The sequence below is a fragment of the Nesoenas mayeri genome, assembly GCF_963082525.1.
Source record: "Nesoenas mayeri genome assembly, chromosome: 5".
Classification (NCBI taxonomy): domain Eukaryota; kingdom Metazoa; phylum Chordata; class Aves; order Columbiformes; family Columbidae; genus Nesoenas; species Nesoenas mayeri.
Genome location: NC_137548.1, coordinates 38278678 through 38297263, shown reverse-complemented (window position 1 = coordinate 38297263; position 18586 = coordinate 38278678). Strand labels below are relative to the sequence as shown.

The 18586-nt window shown below is 38.3% G+C and overlaps 1 protein-coding gene across 5 annotated transcripts in view; it reads right to left on the bottom strand.

Annotated features, from left to right (window-relative positions):
• Nucleotides 1–3425: 3425 nt before the first annotated feature.
• The window catches only part of PCNX1 (pecanex 1), an 86268-nt gene continuing 71107 nt past the window's right edge, over nucleotides 3426–18586 (bottom strand). For 4 of the 5 annotated variants that reach the window (XM_080344852.1, XM_080344848.1, XM_080344850.1 and 1 more), the window contains 8 exons: nucleotides 17710–17810; nucleotides 16221–16371; nucleotides 14298–14528; nucleotides 13624–13898; nucleotides 11723–11964; nucleotides 10233–10669; nucleotides 8697–8837; nucleotides 3426–4740 (listed from right to left, as the gene is read on the bottom strand). In XM_080344852.1, coding sequence (XP_080200978.1) covers nucleotides 4600–4740; nucleotides 8697–8837; nucleotides 10233–10669; nucleotides 11723–11964; nucleotides 13624–13898; nucleotides 14298–14528; nucleotides 16221–16371; nucleotides 17710–17810 — 1719 coding nt within the window. In that variant the 3' untranslated portion in view covers nucleotides 3426–4599. The remainder of the gene's footprint in view (nucleotides 4741–8696; nucleotides 8838–10232; nucleotides 10670–11722; nucleotides 11965–13623; nucleotides 13899–14297; nucleotides 14529–16220; nucleotides 16372–17709; nucleotides 17811–18586) is intronic. The other variant, XM_080344849.1, reaches the window with a different exon arrangement.

The following is an 18586-nucleotide window of genomic DNA, read 5'->3' as shown; positions in this document are numbered from 1 at the left end:
CAAGCTCTCATTTCTGCTCTCCTCCCCTCTCCCTTCATGTCCTAACCAGCAGCTTATTGTCAGGCTTTGGGGGTGTCTGTGTAAGAAGTTACATATCCAGCTATTCAATTGCCATCTTTCAGAGTTGTGGACAAGGTGTCCTGGGATTATCTGTTGAAACTGTACATACCAGAAGTCATAAAAGTTGCTCATGTTCAGATGTTTGTGACTGAGTGATGTATGTATACTCCTGAAATCTTTTGGAGCAGCCATCTTAATCACCTTTTGGAAATATACATACCATGCAGGGGTGAAACAAGCCACATGCTTTACTTTCCACCAAGGTGTTATGTACCCACTTTTTTACTAAGGCACCAGTAATTACCAGTATAATTTCTGAAAGAGTCCAGCATCACTGAATGTACTGCAATAGATTATCAAATAGCAAGCCAGACAAGAAAATAGATGCCTATATAATAGGTATAAAATTCCTTAATAAAAACAAGTACATAAAACCTGTGGTGGTATAACCCCAAATCCAATATAAGTTGAAGGATATTTGAGTAATATTGTTAACAGTAAGAAATGTAATCTATCCTGCTCCATTTTGGGAGAGTTCTGTAATGGAGAATGATCTTTAAAGCAGCGTCTTTGTATCTCCACTCCTAGGTCATACGGTGTCACATGCATTTTCAGAGAAATGATCTGAAGTCGAATCCAGCTGTACGGTATCTCTGCTCCCCCTCGCCCAACTCCAGACAAATCTTCATGGCCACTTGTCAAACAGCCAAGGGCATGGACCTGTGCCACACAAGTCTTCATCTTCCACCCCACAAGTCACCCAGGCTTCTCATAAGAGTTCTTCAGTTCCCAAAGGGGTTGTGAACATGGGGGTAAGGAACACCTGGTAATGAACTACACCGCTGACCAGAAAACTGAGACCACTACTCAAACATGCCAAATGTTTGTCCCAGGCAGAGTGGCTGTAGGACCATTCAACATACATGGAATTACCTTAAATAATAACCATAATTGTCCACTACTTCGCTCTCCCTCCAACTCTGAAATAATTTCACAAATGGTGAATCACAAGAGAGATCTCCAGAATTCATCCCAAGTATCACACAGTGCAAGTGGCACAGAAGTCTAGGTGTCATCACTGGTGTCACATACGTATTTCTACGGCTCTGTCTGTTTTAATCGGAACATTTTAAAATGTTTCATAGGAAAGTGAAATAGGAAGAGGTTTTAAATAATTATCAGCAGCCATTTAACAAATGAACATAATCTGATCAGTGGGGTTTTCAAGCACTTTTCTGTACTTGCAAATTTGTTTTAGGGAGCTGTAAATCCTTCCATATGTACACAGATACCACCTTTAAAGAAATCTGAGAGAAAGAAAACAGATTGGGATCTACCTGGAAGCTAAAACAATGGGACTTAACTGGAATGTTCTTATGGCAAGAGAATATTACACAATGCAAGTGGACATAGCTAAAGCACTCATCTATAACGTATCTTCATGAAAGCTTAGAAAGACCTAAAAAAAAAAAAACCTGCTATATGCTGAGCTCAACCTAGATTGATAGGACTAATTTGAAAATACCCATCTTTTCCATACAACAGGAGAAAATATTATGCGTCAAGACAAAGGGGCCAAAGAAAAGATAACAAAAGATGAAATTATCTCCATCTAGAAGAGAGGTTTCCATGGACAGATCTATCCTGTGGGGATTTAGAAGAAAACAAACACAGCTTTGTCTAAGACACAAACTTTGCACAAACCAACATACAATCATATATGAATCTTAAGAGTTCAGAATGCAGGAAAACTTTTTAAAAGTTAATTATCTGAAGTGAAATTTCAACTAGGTGGCTTCTGTTGAGCAGATCTGGAATAGGTATGAGCACTCCGTGAATAGCTTCATAGCAAGTGTTTGCTGAATACCTGAAAGAAGGTATTAACCTCTTAACTGGCCACATTAAAATCCATCTCCTGAAGGCAACACACCAAAAGCTTTAAGATTAAAAAAATAAATAGAATATCCATCAATTCTCTTTGCCCCTTAAAAAGAGCCTTTCTTTTTCCCCATTTGCTGTTTGCTGATCTAATTCCAGGCAGTTACACAGTCTCTAGAATTAAGTTAACAAGTCATTAATTCCTATCACATATATTACCAGCAATGGACATGGTCATTATTTTGCCCTGAAGAAAGTGAGAGATTGTTCAGAGCCAGGGTTAATGTAGTAAAAGTTGCTTCAGTCAAGTTTTGTTTTTTTTTTTTTAAAAAAAACCCCCAAAACCTATGTATTTTGTTTTTCAGTCATTTGTTTACCTCAAGGCTTCAGTACATGAAAAAGCCTTGTGCAACTAGTATCAAATGAAGACCTATTTTCAGACAAATTCCTCTTCCTAAAATGAAGCAACACTCCTAGTGATATAGGAAAGTCTGTAATTACCTGAAGAATACAGAACAAAAACTTAACTAAAACACCTTCAACTCAAAACTTACGCATCATCTTCGCTCCTGACAGCAACATTACCAGACTGCTGAAGGAGGTTCATCTACTATACTACATTTTCAGGTACGCAGGAGATGAATTCAGCTACGCTATAATGTGCACATGACAAACTACGTGGAACTGCAAAATTATTTCAATGGTGGCAGATCCGGAACTGTGCATTTATACCAAGATTTGGGGGGCTGTGCAGGTGCATAAGCCAAACAGTAATATGCAACTGTAAGATGCACAGTACTTCGAGAACAAGTTTGCATAGTATGCGATGTAAGCAAGGTCCCAGTATAATTTACTGGGAACAGTATTGTGAATTGACTAGCTACCAGGCAAAGACTTACCCTTTCATGGCTAGATGGCATACAGTGATTTGAGCCAGAATACCAGTATCTCCTAGGTAGCTGTTTCTTCCTTTGTTTTTTTTCTCATCTCACATAGCTTCAGTCTTACATTAGGTACATAATGAACAAGGTTTCTCTGATGTCAGAGAAATAATTACAATAACCTCTGTGGTATGTCAGAAGTCTCTTCTGGTTATGTTACCTACACAGAAGCAGAGGTGACTGGGAAGAAGATGGCTGCTCCCAAAAACTAGGACTGTGTGCAGTTTCCCCACAGAGTCCTATATAATTACAGGTCAGAAATAGGAAACAATCACAACAGGTACATTTTTTTCTTATGGATTAAGAGAAGTGAGTCATAGGAACTGCAAGTCAAGAACAAACCAGTTTCCCTCTCACACTCCTGTGATAGTTCTGAGTTACTTGTTTCCCTGAATACACACTTGAAAAAAATACAATAGAACCTAGGATATGTAACACATGAATAATTCAACTTCACAGTTATAAATACTCAAATTACACTTACATAGAATATATAATCACAGAAAATAAAATTCAAGTCATAGAAAAGAATGAAGACTAAAGGGAAAGAAAAGGCAAGGTGGTAAAAGTGATACAAGTTTAGGGCTGTGCCTTCTATAAATGCTCTTTAAAAGTAAAAGTCAAACTTCTGATGGGCTTTTTTGTTTGAGGTTTTCTGAGGGGTTTTGTTGTTGCTGTTTTCCTTTTTTAAATTGGATGGAATAAAAAAAACCTTCAAGCATCTATGAAGTAATCATGGACCTGCACCTCTGCCTACAAAACTCAAACCACTGTCTCTGCCAGAGAAGAGCCAATGAAACAACACAGCCAGCTCGGGGTGTAAAGAAGCAAAGTAGCCACAGCTAGCAGAGGGAGGACAGATGGGAAGTCGTACGTTGGGGTGCAATTTAAAGCTAGACGTGTTGTACAGATTTGAGGTACCACTGCCACCACAATAGAGTCTGATGTAGTCCAGGGATACTCAGGTGCTTTTCTACATTATTTGTTATTTTACCATTTATTGTGAAGAGGATGCAGCAAATGCACTTGTACGAAATACAGAACATAGAACCAAACCCATGGCACAGCCCTTACCATCAACATGTATATGGAGAGGGAGGGGATTAATCCCAAAGGCAATTTAAATAATGGTATTTTATATACTTATATTTATATATATAAATAAATGTTCTCAGCAATCTCAGGGTTGTTTTTAGTGCATTGCTGTAAAAAAATTAGTGCAGTTCTCATTAATGTTTAGCTCAATAGGAATAAGAATCTATACATCTGTTCAGTCTCTTCTTGCCACACCTGAAACCTTTACACTGTTTTACCAAACTGAAGGTTTGTAGTCAATTTCTTTAAAATAAGGTGGATGAATTCCACACACTCTGTGACAAGATATGACAATTTTTGGCAAAACAATTAGAAAAATATGAGGTGCTCTGATCTTAGAACTGAAAAGTTTGTTGATTTAAAGCATTACGCAATGCATAAACAAAATTTATAAACAAAAAGATATGTCTCAACAAATCTATCCTTCATGCAAATGTTTCTTCAGCAGCTAACAACTTTAAAAAAATTTCTTACACTTGTTTATTTGGGGAAAGGGACTTGGACAACTCTTGTTTCAAGTCCTTTCCTACAACTGGACCAAAAGTTTCAAGTCCTGGGAGCTGCTTCTTCTGGACCCTTCTCTCTTCTGAACCGTTGGAGAAGGGGAAGTTTCAGTCTCAGAGATTTACACTTCAGCCCCAAGTTCAAGGACTCCAGTTTCAACAACAGCAACATATTTATCTTCGATTTGAACCAGCAGGATGGTTTTGTCTATATGGGACCGACTACTTGGATCTCTGCTGCAAGGCACCCAGCGGTGAATCACCTGGGGGGGGGAAAAAGGCAGAATAAAACATAAGTTCCATAGGGAAAGCTGTCATACCAAACTTGTGGTTGATAACTCAAGACCCTTACAGGGCAAAAGGAGCAATAACAAAAGTGCTATACTGACTTAGTTGCCCATTTTTTAGTGACAGCATACCCACAGATAAGCTACTTAATTAAGTCTTGCTGGAGATCTGCAGCTTACCTGAGAACAGCCAGCCTTTGATTTGAAATTCAGCAGGAACAAACAACTTGATCCAAGTCAGAACCAAACAGTTCATGCAAAGTGAGTAACAATTGAAAAAAACTTGTATAGATAGAGGCTTGGGATATTTTGATGTTCTAGCTGTAATAGTCTTAAAATACCTCAGTGTTTTGCAGCATATAATAGCACAGAAGTGTAGTCTATCAGGAGCTAGCTGTAAACTACTGTCTCTTAAGTCAAATGCCCTGCCCTAATTTTGTTCCCTACTTAATGTGAATTCAAGGTTGATATTTTAGATTAAATTCCTCAAAGATAATTTAAAATGAAAAATATATTACAAACAGGAAGGGTTTCAGAAACAATGCCATAAACTACTGTCCCATATTGCCTTGGATTTACAGATCTCAGGTACTAGGATCTGCTGCCTCCAAGGATCCCACCTGATACTGACCAGACAGTCCCTTGTCTATACAGGCCCTTATATGACCAACTCTGCTCAGCTGCCTCCATAAAAACCAAGCCCTTAACTTCTGGGCACCCCAAAGGAATCACAAGTATGCTCTAGTAACATGGCCTAAAGTATTGCCAGCTCCATAGAATTATCTCAAATTTGCCAGTTGTGGAAAAGAATGCTAAATTCAAGACAAGGTAAGGTAAAAAGCAAATAAAGTTAATTTTTACAAAATATAGGACAGTACAGTTTTCAAGAGTTCTAAACATACAGGTGGGAAAAAAGGACAGAAAACCACAAGTATTCTAAGTCTTGCAAGATCCCCTTAATCCTCACTTGACCGAGCTGACAGCTGCCAATTTTACCAACACTGGATGAAGGAGACTCAGCTTTGTCCACTGCATGAGCTCTACACCACATCCATGGGGAGAGCCTTTCAGCCAGGGAACCATGGCATCCTTAGGTCCCCTCTGTTTGATGCAACAGCATGATATTCAAGTGGTCTGTTCAAGTCTGATTTCATCAAAGTCTGTCAAAATAAACTTTTTATGCTGCTGTATGGAGTGAGGCCAGGAATTCATGTAAAACATTTCCCAATAAAGTCCAAGCACTACATCCTTGTTGCCCAACTTAAAACTGGTGCCTTTGAGATAGCTAAGGGCTGACTCCAAAGGCATCAATATTGTGGCTTCCTAAGAACTGTGTATATGCACAAGTCATACACAGATTATAACTCACTGCAACCATCCCTCCACACAGTTTTACCATCTGTTCTATCATAATTGGCATTTGATACCCATAAATAACTAGTAACATGCAAAATGAGGTCACTATATAGTCAAGAGGTGATCAGAATCTCTTGGGAGGGGAAAGGGTTCTTCCGCATGCCAGTGTCAGGTATCATAGAAAGATAATGCAGAGTATACCTTAATCTCAAAGTCCTGGAAGAAGTACCTACAATACAAAGAGGATTGCTAAATTTCATTTCCTTGAAGAAACCCTATAATGTCTTTGTATATTATATATACTGTATGCTCAGCAAAATAAAAAGCAAAGTTAGGAAAAATGCTTTTCTCTATGTAGTAGAAAAGTTTTGAACAACTAAGACTATGTAGTGCTCAGAAATTCACCCTTAGATGTCACCTGTAATATCACCCTTAGATGAGTATTAACTAAGGGTCATATCATCAGCAATGAGTCTAACACAACCGACTCCTCACTCATCACAACAGTACATTTTGACACTTTATATGATTCAAGAAACCAGATACAGAACACACACACCCCCTAGTGCAACAACTCCCAAATTTGTCATAACTCAATTCCTGAATCCTTATCCTATATACCCACATACAAACCCCAGGAATAATGTGATCATCTCTTTTCACCTGTTTTCTCTTTTTTTTCCTTGTCTTTTACCATTCTCTTCCAATCCTTCCTTTGCTTACTTCTGCTTTTGTCTAGTCCTTCTTTCCTCTTGATATGCAATAGGAAAATCTATACTCCACTTAGAATGTGCCCATAATTATCAGTACATAGGTAGTCCTGGGTCATGCATTTTTCTGAAACTGAACTTGATACTGTGAGCACTGACATGAGGCTTTGGCTGGTAAACTGCTCAATGAGCAGCATCTCAGCAAGTAACAATCAATTCTGCCTGTTTGCAGAGATGGCCGCAGCCACAGGGTCAGAAAGGGAAGACTGTCCTAAGAACTAAGGTCTTTACTGATACTGGCATGTTTAACCACAGGCAGCTGAAGCAGGCGGTGGAAACTATGTCATCAAGCTAAATCCTCTTCTAATCACACAAGATAATCTGATGGTTTTCCCCTTTCTTCTTAGGTTAGATGTTCTTCTAAAAAAACCTGCCAGTATGTTGAACCAAATATAGATGAGAAGAGTTCAGAACAGTATCTTGCTCTGACCTTCAAATCCTCTTGTTTTAATCTTTCTGTAACATCAACCACTGTGCATGTCAGTGTGCTGCAATTTACAAAACACATTCACCAAACTCCCTAAAAAAAAGTCCACTGATACCAGGCAACAGGACATGTTTTGATAGAACCCTTTACATTCATCATTTTTACAACATTCTTGATCTGTAATACCTAACAAGAAAATTTCCAAAGTATAACATTTAAACCAAACATAACTATGAATGTTTACAACAGCATTCTACTCCTAGGTGTTACCTACAAGGTAATCCTGCTATCTCGAGAATGGATTGTGAACTATGATACAATTATTCATGGATGGAATTTTATTTCCAGGGCCCTTCCCTCACATAAGCATAACAAACACCAAGGTAGATTTGGCATACACTGCGATATATGCATATTGCCATTTCTTAACTGAAATTTGTACATACATCCACAGTGATGTGGACTTTCAAACAGCAAAGTCCAGCTCCCGAATCCAATTTCTAAATAACTCCTCCAATTAAGGCAGGCAGTCAACCAAAGAAAATTCTTATAAACTGTCAGAACTGACAAATGAAAATATTGTTGTATCGATGAACCAATGCAGACAATGTCAATGACTCTTCCCTTGTACTATTTATCACTGAAAGAATGCTCATTGGAGCATCTTTATAGACAGGAAGGTCTGAAAAATATATGCCCTCAGTAAAAAGCAAAAAGCCTTAAATACAGAGCTAGATTTTTTCCTCCTAAAGAGAGTGTAAGTTGGGAGATAAGGTTTCTAACTAATGTAGTGATTTTTTTAATAAAATGCAGAGATAACACCTAGGAAAAAGGGACACATAGTTTCAAGTCAGAGGCTTTCGCAAGTTTGAGTTATAGCAGATTTCCTTCTTAAAGGAAAGTTAACATCTATCACATACCCATTATATAATAAAGAGACAGTTAAATACAATCTTACTTGGCTCTATTTTTATCAGAATATTTTAAAAACAAATACTATTAACCATTCAATTAAGTACTCACTGGTAAACTGACCTGTATTTGCTTAAGAACTGGTAGTTTAGGGAAAGGAAAGTGAAGGTTGGGTGTGAAGCGCGTGAATGAGCGCAATGCCTGAGTTTATGACAAGAGCTGGAAGAAGGCAAGGAAGGAGAGGTGGTTGACAACATTTGAATCATCGTCCTGCATATCTTTTGGATACAGTTGCAGAAATATCCCTCTGCTTCAAATTAGGATTCTAAACCTGCTCTTCCAGCAACATTTACTTGGAGGACAGCTGCTGATCCAACTTCGCTACTACAAGTATCTAGGCAGACCACCACAGAATCAAGACACTGCCGTTTTAAAAGTTAGCTCATCATCTTCTAAGCAAAACTTACATGGCCTTCCATGCCTTCCTGAGGACTCCAGTCTTTCCAGCTGTTTCTTCCAGCTTTTAGCCGTATCACCTCATCTGGCCACTGCAGCTCTTTCCTTTTTGACACGTTGATCCCTTCCAGTACTTGACTGGGATCCATTAACTATAAGCAGGAATTGAGTTTTGACTGTTAGTTCAGCCAAAATTTCAAAGAAACAGATAAAACTAACCTTTTGCACACTTCCGGAGAACTGACTTAAACCCCCAGAAATCAATTTCTGATGAATTTCAACATTGGAAACTCAAGCTCCAGGCTACAAAAAAGCCTGAGCAAGCACAGACTTCGGAAATTAGGCTGTAGTTTCAAAACCAGCTGACAATACCCCAGTTCACTGCTGTCAGAAGTGGCAGCTCCGGTTCCCTTTCCCACCCCTTCTTTCTGTTGTTACACTTGTGCATGGCAGGGTCTGAGAAGCTGGCACAGCATAAGCATTAGCAGCACGTGGTCCAGTAGCAAGGAAGAGTTAAGTGACGATGAACTGTTAAAACTGGCTCATCACTTCTTACAGAATGTCTTAAGAAATGTGGTTTTGGAGAATTTACTGTTAGGCTGAAGAACTATATCTACTAGCATGGTTAGTGGAGACCCACCCCATGTTTTGAAGTAAACTGGCCTTTCCACATGGGCAGCAGGAGAAAACTCCTGAAAACTTCTTCCTATTTAAGGACAAAGAGAACCACATAATGTTCACTATCCAAGGGCACATGTCAACTTTGCCTGCATCCTTCTCACACAAAAGAATTAAGCAGTTTCATAAAATGGCCCTTGCCTGCAAACAAGCTACTGATCACAGCCCTGCAAAATTAATTTGTTAACTTTGCTCACTGTGATGCAGTTTACTAAGGATTACTAAAATGAGGTGATACCAGCAATGAAATAATGTCTGTTATGATCTATCGTATTAAATACACCTCTTGACATTTCCCACTAATACACTGCCAAAGACACGTATGTGGGACTAATCATGGATAGAACAGCAAGAATACAAATTTCTGGATTTTCACAAAATGAGTAAGGGTGTCACGATTAACTCAGTGAATGGTGTACTGTTCACAGCTCAGTAACCCCAAACTTGTGGCAATAACCAAAGAATAAATACATATGAAAGCAAGTATTTTTACACTTTTGTGGAATATCTACTTCATTTAAAAGAAAAAAGCTAGTTGCTTTCTGCCTTGCAAATGAAGCTGTTTAGCTTTACATTTTGTCATGAATAAAGGCAAACTAAGCATGATGTGGAACCGAGTTCAGCTGATGTTCTCATACAGCTGATGCCGTACAGTAAAACATAAGTAAACAAGGATGTCTAAGCACGCAGGAAGGCTGGCTGTCCAGAAAACCTTTTCCTCACATCAATTCTCCAAGTGTAACTGCACAATAGTTTTATACTGAAACATTCCAGACCACATGTGTATTTAAAAGCAGTGATTTCAACATTCAAGGAGGTAACACTAACACATGAAAGCACATGTTAACTTGTTCTTCTGAACTATTCACCTGGATTCTGTAAATAACGTCATCCTTTTTGGCTTGCATTTGACTTGCAGGGCTTGCATTACCACCTGACTGAGTTTCAGCTGCATTACTCCCTCCTTCCGTCCCTAGAAAGCCCACAAGGGCATGCTGTTTACAGGCTGGGATGCTTTGGCTGGAGCTGCTAGAAGAAGGCAGTCCATGCTGCATGCTGACCCCAGTCTGGCCAGTAGGTTCCATTTGGTTCACCATAGACAGTCGGGACTGGATGGATGATGGGAGGTTACGCAGGGATATCTGACTGGTGGAAGAACGCCGACAAGGCACAAAGCCTGTTGTGGATGTGCGAAGAGATGAATGACGACTGCCGTAGCAATAAGATGAATGGCTAGCTACTGAGGCACGGGCAGGGGACTGTCTGACGAGGCTTGACTGCACAGAGTGAGAGCTGTGACTGGTGCCTAAAAGCAAAACATTAGAGAGTTACATTTAGATTTCTGACATACAAATGTTTAAGTGCTTAGATACAAAATTTATGGGTCTAATCATCAACATCTGAAATGGCTCTATTGCAGAAGATCTGTTGCATTTCATATAGCAGAGCATTTGAATACATTCCATACATCTTGTATTGGAATTTCATATTCTGTTCAATTCACAATCCCTGCAAAACAAGTAACTTGAAAAATGCTTCAGCTTTGTTCTTCCTGCATTAACAATTTATTTCTTAATATTAGCGCTTAAGTTTCCCATACTCCAAAAGCATTAAGGCAGGTACAGGTATCTCAAAATACTAAACATTCTTTCTTAATATGCTTGACAGGATATTCAAAGATTGAGTCAAAATTTGTTAGAGCAAAAGCTGTTCTTAAATTCAGGAAAAATTAATACACACAGTGAAAAATAGGAATAGTGGTTTATGAGCATTGATATCATTGCTTGTCCTATACTAAGTACTTGTAGATACCTCTCCACAGCTGACAGATTAATTACATTGTGTGAAAACAAGTTTGTTCAACTACATACACTTTTACATTATTTGTGAGTAAAAGCAGTGTTTGGTAGCTTTTTCTCAGCTTTACTCTTTATCACCTTCCTAACTACAGTTCACTACAGATTCTGGAATATGATTCAGCTAAAATACTACAGAAATAGAGAATCCATTCCACTGAATAAAAAAGAAATGACACATTCACCAAAAATCACAAGTTCAGCATTTGCAGACAATATGACAGAAGTTAGAAGATTCAATTTGTAGTGATATGTTATAAAAAGTGATTTAATCTATTTTAACAGCAAAACTACTACATCTCTATTGCTCAAATCTATTTGGGAACCTTGCATTGCATACAGCAGCACTCTAGTTTGAGATTAATCCAGCAGGTGTTAACACTACACAAACATAACTTTTGTTTGCTTTTTCTTTTAACTTAGGCCTGATAGAAAGAGGTGAAAGGCCAGTTCTGGCTATAGGATTGTATTTATATAAAACTGTTGCTCTGTTTTAACTTTACCTAAAGTGGAGGGATGAGTTGGTGGATGAACTGCAGGAAGAGCTGTGGGATGAGCTGCGACAGGAGGGTGCTGGACTGCCCCAGGTCCCTGCCCTGTAGGTGCATTCCCCCCTCCTTGCGACACGCTGCTCTGCGACTCATTGATAGTTGCATTGTTACTTGTGCAAGAAGCTCCACCTCCAGCATCCGAATCTTCAATATTTCCACCGCTATTGCAGCCAGCTCCACAACCTTTCCTTAGTCTGAAAACAATGCAATTGACACATTGTCAGGCCTCCTAATAATTTGGATTCTGTGAAGTACCTTACAATGACAAGCAAAAGACTTAGAACAAGTGACAGCATTCCCTAACATCAGATAGAACTTTATTTTCTCAGAATATGCTTTGAAATTATAAATGTTGCTTTCCAAGAGATTGCAGTATTCTTCATGACAACTATTCAAGCAACAGTTATTTACGAGAAGCCAAACGTTCACACAAAATAGTTTTTGAATAACCAAGCCACCTCTGAAGTACAATAAAGTGATAAACTTCTAAATATAAAATGCTGGCAGAACATCCTGGTTATTTTGTAACAGTTTAGTAAAATTTATGCTCTTTAATACACCAGTCATGCGTACTCTCGTACTGTAAAATCTTTGTCTATTCAGATAAACAGGAAAATAATGTTACCTTCAGTAATGTACTTGTAGTTTGAAGCACATATTGCAATTATTTGAACCACGAATTCTCATGTGAATTTTGAACATTCAGAAAGTAGATTAGCCAACATTTTCCAGTGTACATACAGGCTTCTCACCACATTGTTTGCATTAATAAACTTGAGAGGAACACAAAAATACACAGCACACTTCTCTCTTCAATTCCTACTTTATTATTCCTCTCTTTCTGTCATACTCAAATACACTAAGCACTCCTTTTCAGTTTTATTTGCCCCTGGGAATCCTGAAGCACACACAGCTTGGATCCAAATACTGCTCTATGTCATTACTTTCACCTGTTATTCTGTCCACATGTTGAACAAGCAGATGGCAAGAGAAGGCACACACCACAGACTGTAGGAAGTGGGGTATATTCGGAGGTGAAGCAGCACGTTCAATTTTGATGTGCTGCAGAGACCTAAGTGTAAATATGACCAGCAGAATCAGCTACAGGTCTGTTCCAACTACGGCACCAGCTCCTGGAACTGGTAAGAACTGGGACATGCATTTCTGAATGTCACACACAGCTGCCACTGTTGCTTTTGGAGCCACAGTCATAAGGGGCCAGAAGTGCAGTGGAAGTTCTCATGGCCTACAAACCACAGCAAGAGCTTGTACTGGATTACTGAGGGGTCATGTGAAAGGAAGATTATATTACGATCACTCCAGTTAATTGTTCTGGTTCTGACATATGAGGTATTTATAAGCACTCATGAAATTCTGAACAACAGCTAAAGCTTGTGTTACTGTGTATGAGCATACCCTAACAACATTAATATCAGCACTCGTATGCTAAATATTTGCCAAACAGGAATCCTACTAAATAGTCCTGATTCTGTACAGATAGTGTTATAGACTCTAAAAGCGATGGTACTGAAAAAAAAAAAAACCAAACACAAAACACACACTGAGGACCTGAAATGAGAACTAAAGTTGTAATTCTTTCATCTAGACTGTCCTGTTTTTTTCTGAGTTCTCATTTACATAGTTTGTGGCATGTTACTCACATGCCTTGAAGATTAATGCTATACCAAAGCAGCTGCCATATGCTACCGATGTGCCTGAAATAAAAGTCAAGGCTTATTTATTTTTATGTGACTAAATATTATAAACGATGTTGTGTTGGGCATGTATGAGATTCATTAACGGAATACGAGAGCACGAACACATACTAATGAGAACTCATTTCCTCAGCTCACCTGTGCCATGTGGACACTATGAAGTTTCTGATGTTTCCTAAGCTGATAGCTCCCCCGAGGATCTCCTTAAGCTGCTCGTGACTATCTGAATAGGAAGTAGTCAAAGGTGAGACATAGATTGGGTATCCAATGGGCTGGTCACAAGAGGAATTGATCATGTTCCTCAGAGCTTGTTTTGCATTTTGGATGCTTCCTCTTTCCGGATTACGATTACGCAGGAAGACAAGCTCCTGTTGTTGTCCTGCCCACAGGCCACGCACACACTCCTTATTGACCTGCAAAAGTCAAGTCGAAAGGCTGTGTCAGAAAGTGAAGCAATGAGAGCATGTGGCTACTGCTTCACTATACCCAGGCCTTCCCAAATGCATGTAATATTGCACTGCAGAACTGCCAGCATTCATATTCACTTCCTTAAAAGGCTGAGCCTATGGACACGGGCTGAGCCTATGGACACGGGCTGCAACAGTGAGAATAAAACCAATCTTATTTTTCATCTCATTCTAAGTCAGAAACTGATTTTCTGCTTAGTACTTCTACTATAGGAGAAGCAGCAGGCCTGCCAATGACAGGTCAGTAACAAAAAAGGAATTATTTGAATTGAAGTAGCAGTTTGGTATAGTTATTAAAATATACAGCAACATACTGTCATGCTGTGGAACACGCCCAAATCTTACCTTAATGACCCTGAAACTGAGATACCGCTTATTCAGCATAATTATTTTATATTCATTGGTGCCATCATCCATCACATGACGCAGAGCAAGGAGGGAGGGAGAATTGGAAAGAACTGCACTCCGCCAAGCAGGGTCCCCTTCATGTGCTATAACTAGATTCTCTTCATGGGTTGTTATGGCTTCATAAAGGACAGAAGGATCATCATATTCATCTGGAGAAGTGAAGTGATCCTGTTTTCAAGGACAGGTTTAGTGAGCTATGATTAACATTTCAGATGTAACTACATTAAAAAAAATATCAAGCATTTCACAGCTCAAACACTGTTAAAGATAAGCTCTTTTCCAACAGGTTAGTTCTGTTTGCTTGTGTTTGCTTCCTTTTTTAACTTAAAACCAAATTGATTGGAAGGACTTGCCTACTATTGATTCAAGTAACTTTCCAGTTGAATTTTACACTAGATTTATATCTACTTACATGGCCTGCAGAAGCATTTTAGTTTTAGCTTCTTTGTTTATTCACAAGTCTCCAATTGTCAAACACACTTAAGTAAAGCACTGATTACTCCTTGAGACTGTATTAATATGAAAATAGCACTAGGAAGAAAACCAACAAGGTTTGTCTGCATTTTCTATTAAAAAGTTCATGTTAATACTTGATGACAGACTACTTCAGCATCAGATACTTTCACAAAACTTACATAATGTCAGTCAAACAAGCACAACATTTCCAAGTTCAATTCGGTATTAGGTCATATTACTTTCCAGTTAAAAAAGGATAGTGGTTAACAGCTAAATTTCCAACACTGGCTGAAGCCTCAATATGCTATTGTATTGCAAGTGAATAAAATCACCCTTTAGAGATTAATACAATAATGCTTAGAAAAAAAAAAAACCAACTCCTTTTATTGCTAGAGAGATTTGTATTTTTCTCACTTTTTATTCTCTGACTTAATTCAAGCCTATCCTGCATGGTAACCCAAACACAGTGAGAACACTTCAGAATTCTTCAAGTGGTACTTCTGCTGGTTTCAACAATGATTTTGTAATTATTCTAATTTGCTACATGTACTTGTAACATTTATATGAATTCTGCTGAATTCAGGGAGTTTGTGTTACATGAAGGAGTTGATTCAATCACTGCTAGCTTTGGGGATTTCTCGACTTGGCAAAGATAGCAAAAAAAGAAACTTTAGTTATTAAAGTACAACTAAGATCTGCCTATTTAATTTTCAAGTAATTTGTTCTTCTAGAGTGCCACTACTTTCTCCCCCTTCACAGAGTGCTTATCACTCAGTATGTGCCTTCTTGTACTTACTGAGCTCAGTTAATAGACATGCTGGACAGAATTTGAGATTATAGTGAAGTGAGGGTGAACATGAACAAAGACCAACCCCAGTTTCAGCTCACTGAAAAGCAACTGTCCCGTTCTCACCTGAACCCTTATCAATGGGATCAATGATTAGTGAATACTAACGTGTCTGCTATTACAATACTTCACAGGAAAAAGAAAAACAAGTCCCTTTGAAGGAGAGGGCTGTGCAGCTTTGAGTAGCATGATAACCTTTTAAGCCAATGTATGTGGAGAGGGGAAGAGGAAGGGAAAATATCAGAGGCTGTTCATAAAGGAATTATCTCTAGATGGATATGAAACACAGCTTGACATGTTCTCTGATCTATGTTTGATGTAATTTTCAAGTTCTGAGCATAAGCTGCATTTCCTTTTCCTCTATATCACCTTCCAAATGAGCTATAATCAAACAAAGGGCAAGACATTAGATATTCCCTCATTTTCAGTTGTCCATCTCTATCACATGCCCTTCTATTCTCCTCTTCTTCCCCACCCCCTTCCACCTGCTTATTTTTAAAAGAACAAACGCACGGAAATAAAAAGAACTGGACATATGTTCCTCTGTAATCTCTCACCTGATGTAGCTTAAGTGACATCCGTATTCCAGGAACCACTACTTTCCTCAGCAATTCCATGTCAGCAAAGATCCATTCATCTCTAATTGAAGATATACGGAAGTCACCCTTAAACAGGGCATGCAGGCCATACAAGAAGGATTCCAGATTACTGTTAAGGGGGGAAAAATTAACACAGCCCAAATATTAATAGAAATACAAATATATCATGACTAGAAAGGGCAGAAAATAATTAGTTGTACAGAAAGGAACATGATTGTTCTCTATACAGAGAAGTTAAAGACAGGGAAAAGAGAACATGAGTAAGGATGGGTGTGTAAGCAAACCTTGGACACAATGTCTACATGGACTGAACAAGTCATGAATAAATCATACGTGCAACAGACTACTTACATGGACTAAAGTAAACAGGAATACTATGGGGAATGCCTGACTTTAACCTGAAAATTTTTAAAGAGAAAACTTTCCTGGGAATGTAATACCACAATGGACCAGTTAAGGAGCATACGTAGCTTCAGTTGTGCATGCTTTAGTACAGAATAAAAATCTTGACAACTCCCTCATGCTTAAAGGCATAATTTCCTTTTACTAAGCTAACTTAAGAGTGAAAAATCAAATATGCTCTGATTACTCTTATGGCTACATATTTGCAAGACCTTCAGGGGGCAATTGGCTGGTAGTAAGAAGAATGAGTCAACTGTTTCCCTGAAAATAAAGTAGAACAGGTTTTACAGTTGGCACTCAGGTGATCAATAGCTTCCACATACAATTATGCTGCTTCTTATTTCCCTTTTAAACTATCACCTTGTGATTCCCTGTAACATACAACTATATTTTACATTGGCTTTCTAAAGTAAGTTGAGGCTGTCAGTCTGCACAAAAAATGTTGCCATACAATGACAGAGTTGAGCTGAAGAAGATTTGTACAAAACACAACTGCTTGCCACAGAGCCAGCTGAACTGTGAAGCTTCTCATAACTTCTATCACGACATGCACATTCTTAATTTTAAGAAGCCATCCTCTTCTTCCCCCTATCTCCATATAGGGCACATACTTGGAGCAGGAAATGGAGCTCACCTTTAGAACGCAACCTGTTATTGTTTGTTTGGGTTTTTTTTTGTTGTTGTTGTTTTTTTGTTCAGTTGCTTGGTTGGTTTCTTTTGGGTTTTTGTTTGTTTTTTGATTGTTTGTTTTTTAATCAGTTATAACTGATCCTTACCCACAACCAGAATTCTCATCTTGCATTAGTTTGCTAAAACAAAATGCTCAAGTTCAAATTCTCCCTCTTTTGTTCTTATTTGGTTACATTTCACTGTATGTTATAACAAACACAGATTACACGGCAGATCTGTCCAGTTTAAGGAAAGATAACATCAAACATCTGTGGTTTTTTTTTTTTTTTTATAAAGAGGTATTAATCTAATACCTAACCTAGGAACCCTGAGGCATTTTGAGGAAGGGAAGCTTACAACAACAATATTTTATTACCTAGACATATGGTGTGAAGCTGTTCCCAATGCTCTCCGCCCCAGAACACACAGTCCGTAACACAGTGACACCAGGGGTGAGTCTTTACTTGAATCCAGTGGCTTGTAATAACAAAAAAGAATAGTGAGGTAAACAGAGTAAAGAAATCACCACAGAAACTTTCCTGCCAGAAGGTATTAAAAAAACCCCAAACACATACAAAGGTACATAATCTCAAGTGTACATATGTTGCAACCACACTAGTTACTCTTGCTCTGACTTAGAAAAGGAATTATTTTTTAGAAAATCTGCAAATTCTTAGAATACTTGTAAAGGCAGACACATACTATATTTGAAATAAGACAAATTGTATGCTGAACAGATGCACGGAACATTCCTCATGAATAGTGTGTAACTTGTATGCAAACTGTTGATTAGCAAAATTATGGTGTTAAGACAAGAATACTTTTCGTGAATAAAGTGGATTCCCACTTACTGGTTAGGAATATATAATTCTGTGTCAACTGAAAACTTCCCTGGACTACAGCTTCATATGGAGGGAACTCACCCTCAGCTCAAAGCCAGTAGTAGCTGTAGAGAGTATACAATACCCTTGATAATGGTATCATTCGTTTAAGTAATTAAACCTGATTTTCCACACCTACACAAAATATTCCACAAGATGATGACTTGGAGGGAAACCATTTTCTTCAGCTCTTGTTTGTCATTTGATTGTAGAACACTTTAAAATATTACATCTGTTAAAATGGGCTTTTAATCTTTTACCTGCAAATTAAAACTGAACTCTAAAGTTTCAGATCCTTCAGTAAAAACAAGTTCCAATTATATTCCTGTCCCTTTAATCTCAATCAATTTCTGTTTATTCTCAAAGGAAACA